This window comes from Nelumbo lutea, chromosome 4, assembly GCF_056320005.1.
Source record: "Nelumbo lutea isolate HS-2025 chromosome 4, American lotus-T2T, whole genome shotgun sequence".
Taxonomy (NCBI): Eukaryota; Viridiplantae; Streptophyta; class Magnoliopsida; order Proteales; family Nelumbonaceae; genus Nelumbo; species Nelumbo lutea.
Genome location: NC_142687.1, coordinates 96,420,281 through 96,431,111, shown reverse-complemented (window position 1 = coordinate 96,431,111; position 10,831 = coordinate 96,420,281). Strand labels below are relative to the sequence as shown.

At 33.8% G+C, this 10,831-nt stretch overlaps 1 protein-coding gene across 5 annotated transcripts; it reads left to right on the top strand.

Annotated features, from left to right (window-relative positions):
- Positions 1 to 7,337: 7,337 nt before the first annotated feature.
- On the top strand, positions 7,338 to 10,831 carry LOC148862018 (uncharacterized). 5 transcript variants are annotated; one of them, XM_088941478.1, is made up of 4 exons: positions 7,421 to 7,737; positions 7,875 to 7,948; positions 9,946 to 10,014; positions 10,625 to 10,831. In XM_088941478.1, the coding sequence occupies exons 1-4, from the start codon at positions 7,686 to 7,688 to the stop codon at positions 10,730 to 10,732; spliced, it is 303 nt and encodes a 100-aa protein (XP_088797604.1). In that variant the 5' UTR covers positions 7,421 to 7,685; the 3' UTR covers positions 10,733 to 10,831. The 5 variants fall into 5 exon arrangements, 1 of the variants encoding a protein (XP_088797604.1); XR_016094956.1 differs by having other exon boundaries at positions 7,602 to 7,737; positions 10,110 to 10,789; XR_016094957.1 differs by lacking the exon at positions 7,875 to 7,948 and having other exon boundaries at positions 7,356 to 7,737.

Below are 10,831 nucleotides of genomic sequence, written 5' to 3'. Positions count from 1 at the left end.
GCTGGTTTGGTTTGGTTTTCTCTTTTGGGCTATGGCCATGAAACACGATTCTTTATCCATTTTCTTTTGGAAGTGTAGAGCTAATAGGAAAAATGTTTTACAAAAACTACGAATTTTGTTAAAAACAATTCCCCCAATTTTCTATTTTTATTTGAAACAAAAGTAGAGGATGATAAAGCAAAAAAATTTTAAAAAGTGTAAAGCTCTTTAAGTGTCCTAATAGCAATAACTTTATTTTGTCTTTTGAAGGGCTAACTAGTGGTTTTGTTTTATTTTGGAAAGAAAATATTTTGGTGGAATTTTGTTCTTTTATAACCAACCAATATGGTATCTATATAGTTAAATTGTTTCCTTTGTACTGTAATTGGCTATTATGTTGGGAAGATTATAATCTAAATCGACTCAACATTTAACGTTAGGTTGGAAGTTGGTTCAAAAACCAACAAAACTTTGACAGCCGAATCTATATTTCAAATTATAAAAACCCCTGCCATGTCATCGGAGGCTTATGTGGTTATTGCAAAAATGAGACTCTTAACCCATGTTGGACACAACAAAAAGCCTATACTAAAATTGCCCTTAATGTTGGGTTATTTGAAAATAAAAAAAGTGTTTTTAGTTTCTCTTCCACTCCCTCTATCTTTCAATCTCCCTTCCACTCTTTCACTGTCACAGTTATCTCTTTTTGTTCAACGAAGTATGATTTGAAAATAAACAAAAATGGTTTTTGATTTCTATATTTACGTCATCTTTGTCAATCTCTCTCTCAATCTATCGTTCTCCCTTAATCTATCTCATTCTCTTTCTCGGTCAATCTCTCCTTCTCCCTCATTCTCTCTCTTGGTCAATATATCCTTCTATCTCAATCTCTATCGTGTCCTCTTAGTCTCTCTCCTACTCCATAAATTGTTCTTTTTATTATTTTTTTTTACACACTTATATGGTATTAATCAGACCATATAACATAACATAAGACCAACCACTTGTGCAATCAAATTATAAACTTCTATTGAGTTGGTGTAAATTTCATAGCCAAGAGTTTCTTGTGTTTTTTTGTCAAATTGGGCTAAGGAAGTTAGAACCATGTCAAATTGGTCTTATGTTCTTTAATACAGTCTGGTTAATACCCTATAAATGTGTAAGAAAAAAAAGAGAGGGAGTGAGAGAGAAACTGAGACAGAAGGATAGAGATTGAGAAAGAAGGAAAGATTGATTGAGAGAGAGAATAAGGGAGAATGAGAGCTCAACCGAGAAAGAGAATGAGGGAGAAAGAGAGGTTAATCGAGAAACAACATGAGAGAGATTAAGGGAGAACGATGGATTGATAGAAAGGGAGAGAACAAGAGATTGACAGAAAGAATGTAAAACCCATTTTGCAAATCACATAGTCGTTGATGACTATGAGAATAAGAGAGTGGGAGGGAGATTGAAAGACAAAGGGAGTGGGAGAGAAATTGAAAACCGTTTTTTTTTTTATTTATTTTTCAAATAACCCACCATTAAAGGCAATTTCAGTATAAGCTTTTTGCTGCATCCAACATGGACTAAGTGTCCCATGTTGGCAACAACCACATAAGCCTCCGATGGCATGGTGGGGGTTTCTATAAATTGAAATGCATAGCTGGTTGTTAGAGTTTTGTTGATTTCTAAACCAACCTACAACATTATTTTAAATGTTGACCTGGGTAAGTCTACAATTTTCCCTATTATGTTTTATGCATGTTGAGCCTTATAAGAAAAATTGTTTCTCCTTTTGGAACCAATTTACAAATAATTTGAATGATTTCATTAGGCTAGCAAATGCTTGTGTTATTGTTGGAGATTTTAATCTTGACTTCATGGTTAATCAGGTTGATGAATTAGATAGCTATGAGGAGGGTGAAAGGAGAGTTAATGATATCTCAAAAGCTATCTTTATAGAATTTATTAATAAGTTTTACTTAAGAGAAATTAATGTAGGTGTAAGTGCAAAGACTTGGTCCAATAGTGAATCAAGTTTGGGTAGAAGGGAGAAAAAAACTGGATGTGCCTTTTGTTTCAGATGAGATCCTTGACATGTTTAACACTTTGAAAGATAGAGCATGCTCTAGATGGGGATCTAAGCCCATTTAATTTTTCATTAACTTGAATGAAAATTTTAAACCAAAACCATTTATATTTTTTGAAGCTTGGCTCTATGAATCTGAGTGTAATGAGATCATTCAAGAGGAATGGAAGAAATTAAGAGGTTATAAGTAACACAATTCTAAGTGCGACAAAATTAGAAGAAAAGTTTGAATATGGAATAAGGGAAAATTTTGGTGATATATTAGAGAATTAAATGAATAGATTATCAATTAATGAAATTGGAAAGTGAAGAGAATGATGAAACTATGGATGATATGATTATTAAATTGGAAATAATGAAAGAGAAATATATGAGTAAGTTGAAAATGTCCTGCAAGCAAAAATCAGGCTTATTGTGGTGACATGAGTACTTAACCATTTTCATAAAGTGACCATGTTTTGAAGTCGGAAAATATTATTTCTTGAATTTATTTAAAACATCTAGAGATGAAGGTTTGTGGGTATTAATTCCAGCTTTGGATCAAATACATGAAGGTAATTGGTTTTGGAATCATGAGAATTTAGGAAGGGTGCTTGTGAACTATTTCTTGAATTTATTCAAAACATCTAGAGATGAGGATTTTGGATTTGTTCATTCTGTCATTTTGAATGATGATAATGAGTTTTTGGTGGCTGCTCCCACTATAGAGGAAGTCAAAAGAGGTAGTCATGAGTATAGGTGCTCTGAACTCTGAAGGCTCCTAGACCAAATAGAATTCTTGCATCATAAATTCTTTATTTTTCCCATAACCCAAGAAACAAAAATATATTGCTAGAGAAAACTTATAGATGATACACCAATGTCCTTTTGACCAAAGCATGTAGATGTAACTAGTTTATGGGCCATTTGGTTGTTAGTTCTAGGTGTATATAGGATATTTATTGAGTAGAAGCATGTAAAAAGAAGCCAGGTAATATCCTCAAAGCCTTGTCGAGACCATGACCCTCATGCTTTCCATCTTGATGCTTCAATATATACCTACTTCTTTGCATCAGAAATATAATTAGGGTCTATTTGGTTTGCAGTTGGAATCAAAATGCTTTAATTAAGGTTTTAAAATCATTGTTGACCAAGATGATTGGACCGTTCCACTCGGAAATTAGTTATGCCACCGGGTTTTTTTTTTTTTTTTTTTTTTTTTTTTTTTTTTTACCTTGACCCATTATTTTGAGAATAACTGTTAACTTATACATTGCTTAAAAAACTTTTGACTTATACATATATAATAAATGGATAGGCTAGTCAAGGTTCAAAGTATGAAAAGACAATTTTAAGAGATGTATTAGAATGCACCTTGGATATGTATGCATATTGGAAAAAAAAAATTAAGATATATATAGATATACATGGAAACATTATAATATTTCAATAAATCATAAAAATTCATCAATAACACTAAATATAAGGCTTTAATGAGTTATACATACATTAAGTTAATATATTTTAATGGTTTTATGAAGAAATATATTATAATCAATTATAATTTCATTAACAAACCATATGCTTAACTATAATTTATAAATTATAATTCTTAAGTTTTAAGGGATGGAAAAACCTAACTGTCCTATCCAACCATAAAACATGCAATGGCACAACTTCTAAGTGAAAATATAATTAATAATTATTTTCTTATTTAAATAATTACTATTTATATTTTATTTTCAAAAATGATAAAAATAAAAAATAAATAAACATTGTCCAATATATTCAAAAAATAATTATCAAAGAAGACATTTAAATTGCTCTATGGATATGATAGATTATCCATAAATCTATAATATATTCAATTCTTGTTATTATATCACAAAATATAATTAATTATTAAATTATTTTTTAATTTTAAAAATATAAAAAATGAATTAAATATTGAAAAGGAAATTTCAATTGCTCTATGGATACGATAGATAATCCATAGATCTAAAACATACTAAGTCTTTATAGGTAAATAGAAAAATACATTTTCAAAATTTTTTGTTATTTTATATTTCCCCAAATTTTCTTCATAAAATTTTCATAGATCTATTCATAACACAAAAAAATGTGATTTTGAATATAAAAAATGTAGATCAACATAAATGTAAACATTTTCAAGCATTCAAGTAAAAAAATTTACAAGCTATTATGAAAAATTGAAAGAGCTTACCTATTTTTGCAATATTTTTCAAAACTTGAAAAACTTCAAAAGCATTTATAATTAACACTTGTTTCTTACGCTTTTTTTTCTCTTTCCTTTTTTTTTTTTGCATATCCAACACTCAATAAATGAGGTTTTGGAATTTTAGAGTCATTTGCGGGATGAAAAAATGCTTATTTAAGGGGATAGAAAGCTTCTTTCCCCTTTTAATTTTTATTTTTTTGCTTTTTTCGTCCATAAGTTTTTCGTACCATATTGATTGGTATGCCCTTGATACATGGCAATATAATCTGATATGGTGAAAACAAGACGATGCCACCAATTTTTCACCATATCTTGTATCAAGCATTAAAAGATATTAAAAGATATGATACTTATGCTTCGTATATGGTGTATCGTGCCAAAATATGAAACATTAGTGCTAGTTAGTTATAATTTGATTTTAGATGGGATTTAGATTCAAAGATTTGATAATCAGATGGGACGCAGATGTGATGGAATAACAACCTTATTTAGAGATTGAGTAAATTGTATACAAGTATCCATACTATGGGGTAGTCTCACACTCTCAATTTAGGATCTGAACTTTCAAAGGTGCCGCTTTAGTATATGAACTTTAAGAAATATACATTTAGGCTATGCTTGGTTTGAAGGAAAAGGTAGAGAAACATAGGGAAATGTATGGAAGTCGAAAAGATAGGAAAAGGAAGGAAAAGATAGGGAAACATATAAAAACTTTGTAAAGGTTTTCTTACATTTCCTTACATTTTTTTTTTCCTTTCCCTACTTTTTCCTTCAAACCAATTATAACTTTAAGTCCAATTTTATTAACCTAACATTATAGTGAGGGGTAGATTTACAAAAAGCCCATGTTTTGATTTTGATTTTTCACTATTCAACTTCTTTTACATTTGGATTTCAGATATAAACTGGCGATCATTGGGGGTGATCTTACTTTCAGAGGCTTACTTTATGATTAGACTTGTTCATGGGCCAGGCCGGACTGGGCTTTTGCTCTTCAAAATTTATTTACATTAAAAAAAGAATATAAAGAAGGGAAAAAAGGATGTAGAGAAGAAGGGTTCGGCTGGAAAAAAAGGGAAAGAGGTGAAAAAAGGAGGAGTATTCGACTAGGGTTTTTAGGTTTAATTATAGGTTGGGCTGGGCTGGGCTCGGGCCAGGCTATTTTGGCAAATCCCGAGCTCGGTTTGAATTTATTGTGGGCCGGGCTTTTTGGCCCGAGGTTAAGCCCGCAGGCCCATATACCTGTTCAAGCCCGTCCGGGGGCCAGGCTGGCCCATCGGGCCACCCGACCCATGAATAGGTCTATTTACGACTACTGATTTGTGTTTATAGTCTAAATGTAGAAGAAAGATGAACAATAAAAAATAGAAATTATAACATGGGTATTTTCATAATTTTACTCCTCACTATAGTATTAATTTAATATAGTTGAACTTACATGTATATATTTGGCAATAAAAAATATGTATATTTTTAGAAGCTTAGATACTAAAACGACAGATTTAGGCCCTAAAGTGAGATTTCCATCCAAAATACAAGTTGAGATTTCCTACCAACCAAACATGTTCCAACGCCTTATGATCTGACACTGCACATTTGATATTTCAACGTGATACTGGACCCATCATAAAAGAGATTAAATCAGCTCCCACAACGTCCCACAGCACATCCCCACGTGTATTGGGAACATCTACCGATGATATCATTATTTTTGGTATTATCATTGAGAGATGTTCCCATGTGGGACGTTATGGGGGCAGATTTGATCTCATCATAAAAGTCTAATCCGCCATGTATGAGGGTAGGGATCTGCTATCAACAAACCTATCAATATAGTCCCAACCACCCACCTGCAGCCACACATTTGAGAATATTTCTCTTGTCATTCATAGAGAGATGTTCCCATGATGTATGGTTGAAGTTGCTGGTTGGGATGTTATTGACATCGTCTATTGGTAGTTTATCCGAACTCCATGTATGATATGTGGGTGTTTGATCATTTTGGTAGGGATTTGAAATGTGTTTTGTTGGCCAGAGACGTCTAGTGATGCAAATGGATCGGATGAGATTTGAATCACGGTATATATTCGAATCTGAATCCTATCCGATAATAGAATCCAAAATCTGATCGGATCTCACTAATGGTGATTTGAATCCAAATCCCTTAAAAGGATGTCAGATATTTGAATATGATCGGGTTCAATTCAAATTATGAAAAATTTAATAAATTATTACAAGTAAAACACAAAAGTTTATATAAAGAAAAACAAAAATATAAGTATTTTTCAACTACTTTTGTGATATATATTAATAGATACGTCTTTTTTAAAAAATTACAAAAATGTAATATAAACATATTTATAAATAAGTATATTAATACATATATGTCTTTTTATAGATAAATATGTTATATATATATCCGAATCCAACAAATAGGATCAGATGCGGACTCTCAAGTCTCAAATAGGGGTGCAAGTTGGGTGGGTTGGGCCGGGTTTATGATCAACCTGGGCCTGGCCCTAAAATTTAGACTTAAGGCTTGAGCCCGAACCAAGCTTGATTTTCCCAATCTGAGCCCAATCCATACTATAATTTGATGAATTCGGGTTGGGCTCGGGTTGGTCAATGAACCTACTCTAAAATTATAGATATATATGTATTTATGTAAATATATATATATATATATATATATATATATATATATATATGTATATATATATATATATATATATATACAAAATTAACATATATACATATGTGTATAGTTGGGTGGGGCTCGGGCCAGGTCTGGGCTACCTAAAGGCTAGACCCAGGCCCAACCTGAAAAATAAAAAAGATCAATTTCTTGATTCCGAGCCCAGCCCGAGGACAAAAAATCCAAGCCTAAAATTTCGGGCTGGGCCGGTTCGGGCTCGGGTTGGGACCGCCCAAATTCCACCCCTAGTCTCAAACTCAAAATGCAGCGTACGGTATTTATGCAATTTGCCCTTAGGCCCTTAAACATGTTTCCCTACTTTTCCTATCATTTCCCAACCTATTCTTTCAAACCAAACACAACCTGTTGTATTTTCCGGAGTTTTTGGCTTTCAGTGGTGGTTTGATCATCATCCCAACAATACAGGCTACATATTACGACCATGGCGACTGCAGCATTGTTGTATTCTCTGAAGCCCTTGGCTTCTTACTATTACAAACCAACTAGCACTTCAATCCCTTCAACTGTAACCCACCTTCCGCCATTGTCGACCGCTCGCTGGAGATGTAGACAAACCTCGAAACCCATCATCCACGATATTCATCGCAATCACAGAACCGTAAGATCCGTACTAGCTCTCATTGGAGCAGGATTAGCCTTAACCCTTGGCTGAGCCGCCTCTGCTGCCGAATTCCCTTCTTTTCTCCAACTCAACGAACCTGCTAATGCACTCTCGCTGCCAACGTGGGCTATTCATGTCTCCAGCGTTGTGGAATGGTGAGAATATTATTTTCTCACTCGTCAATACTTTTTTGGGCATTTTTAGTACTGTTTTTACATTGACTTTGTGAGGTATTGGATTCTTTTTTCTATTTGTTTGTTTAAATTATTGGGTTTTCTCTCTCTTGTTGAAGGATTACAGCTATGGCTTTGGTTTGGCAATATGGAGAGAAATCTGAGTATGAATCTTGGAAGGGGCTCTCTTGGGGTATGGCAAGAGAGACATGCCCCCTCAATTTCTTTCCTTGAATTTTCCGTTTTCTTGTGATGTGTTCTGATAATTTGTCATGTACATGGAGTTCCTGCTGTGAAATTTTTGCGGGATTTGCTGATATCAGTGGGCACCGTCGGTGTGAGAAGAGTGTTTCTTTTCTGGGTCTATAGAATTAAGTGAGCAGGACAACACTTTGAAGAAAAATATGCATGTAGGTTTGAGCTCCTTCAGTAACTGTGAGCTAATAGGAAGATGATTTAGTTGAATTGGTAATCAAACAAGAGAGGACTGAGCAGGGAAACATATTGACTCCTTGGCACTAAATGGCTAAATTTGTTATTCCTTGTAACACCAATCTTTAGGTAAACCAAAGGTGCACCAAGCATAGTTGCCATGCGATTCTGTCTGAGGGAACTTAGTCCTTAATTGCCTAGAGTGATAGCAATTTCATAAAAAAAAACTTAGTTCTGCCTATTTCCCTAGTTTATATACCATTCATCATTATTCATGGATGATGCATCTTATTTGAAAAAATAGCAATTCTCTTTACTAAGAACACTAAATTTCTTCTCAAAACATGGTAAATCATCATATCTAGGACAATTAATGATATTTCAAATATGTTGATTTCATTTTCAATACTTTAAAAAATAATACTAATATAACAAGTATTAAATAAAGCAATTGCATATCAAATGAGCAACTAAAGAAGGCTATAATTTTATATATGTGTGTGTGTGTGAGAGAGAGAGAGAGAGAGAGAGAGAGAGAGAGAGAGAGAGAGAGAGAAACCATTCTCCCCTTGGATATTTTAAATTTCAATAGTGAAACTTTAAAACAAAGTAATGCCTAGACATGCACCTTGTTGCTATAAACAAAGCATTTAGGCAAGATGGCCAGCCAAGGGGGCGTAGTCGTGCCTTGAATAGATAATTAACTACATTGTGGATTGTATCTATGATGTTTAAACAGTTACAACCTTAGTGTTAATGGCAAAATTCTCTAACAAGTTTAGCTGATAGGCTCTTTCGATTTTTTTTTTCAGAATTTTTATTTTCATAATATAAAGCTTTTCTTTTGATTTTTTCCCCAACAATGAAGCCTCACTTTCTTCAGACATGCCTTTTCTTGTATCTCAGGCTCTGGGAACCCCTTGCACTTAGTGTGCATCTTGCTTTAAATGCATTGATTTAATCAATCAATGATATTATCGGTGGATCTTTACATGAGAGAGTGGGATGTTTTTACATTAGTTCTCTCTTGGTTGATTACTTATCACCTTGTCTTGTCCTCTTCTCTCTTTTTTTTTTTTTTTTCATTTAATAAAAATTTCCTTTATCATCAAAAAAGTGAGTTTTGCTGTTTTTTTTTTTCATATTATCTGAAGGAAAAAAGATGGTTATGGATTAGATTTTGAGACTTGAAAGGGTTTAGTTTTTTGGTTTCTAAGAATTGGAAGTTTTTCACATAACAATAAGAGAGGAACTTTTTCACATTTTAAGGGAAACACTAATGCTTACTGTGTACATATGCAATGAACCAGTGAGAAAAGTTATCAGGAAAATATTCTTTAGGTATTGGGGGATCTATGTTTAGCATGATAGCTAGAGTTGAAACCCAGGGGTAATTCATATTATTCCACGATGAGGAGTAAGAAATCAGAAAAGAAAATTAGCAATGTTGGACCTTATATTTGCCAACCTCCCCTTGGTCAAAAGAACTCATAACTACTAACCATTAAGTCTAACACACAAATACTTCTTAAACCAGGATATCTCTTCATAGTTCATGCAACTTTTTCTTTAATTTGTTCTTTCCTCAAGGCATTCCAGAATTAGTGGAACAAAAGGCATGCTTGGTTTTACAATTTCCAGTGGCTAAATGTTCATAACTCAGAAAGTTTTACCTGTAAAATAATGTGATATTTCTACATGTGGTTCAGTTTTTCCCCTCTAATGGACTTTTCTGAATTTAAATCTTAACTGGTTTAGGTACCCCTCCTTGGTGGGGTATTTTGTGTATGCACATGGCATTTCTTCTATAATTCCGAGTCTCTTGAGGTAAGCAAACATGTTTTCTTTATTATGTAGGTGAAGATGCTTGTTTAGAACTTGATAGTTTAGCCCAGATTTTATTTTCCCCCCCTCTTGTATAGTTTCTCATGCACGGGGCCAGTTGTCTGATGAATAATACTCTGGATTTGGATGCTGGGTTCCTTCACGTGAAAGAAATTGCTGGGATCAGATCATCCAGGGAGATTCTCTACTTGACCCAACTAAGGAACCTTTATATGTGGCAATCTAGTTGGGAGCCCAAGAGGACCCAACATATTTATCTGGTTGGGTTCTCTTCATGGAGCAAGTTTCATTCCAAAAACGCTTGCTGTGTCTCCACAATAAGCCCTTCTTGGTAGGCCGTTTTGTATTAAAAATTGAAAATTCAAATAGCTAATTTTAGTTGGGGAAACAGCCAATACAAGGTTGGGGCATAGGGCTAATGTGGACTGTAGAATTGAACTTGCTGATCTGTAGGATCCCCTACCTGGTGGACGGTTTGGATCTGCCATATTCATGGAGCATGCATGCAATAATGCGAAGCCCACCAGTAATTCCATCTGTATTCTGCAACCTCTCTCTCTCTCTCTCTCATATTTTTCTGTACAAATTATAGGCACTGGTGGCTCTGCAAGCAGCATTGACAGTTGTTGGTAATTTCACAATGTGTATTGCTGCATTTCACATATACAATTCATCTCAGGGAGGGCATGATCATCTGTAAAATACTGTAGCAAGGTTATGATCTTGTGCTTCAGTGATTCTTCTTTCTTGTGTCCTACTCGGTCTGTAAGGCGTAAATTTATTCTTTAACCTTGTGTGA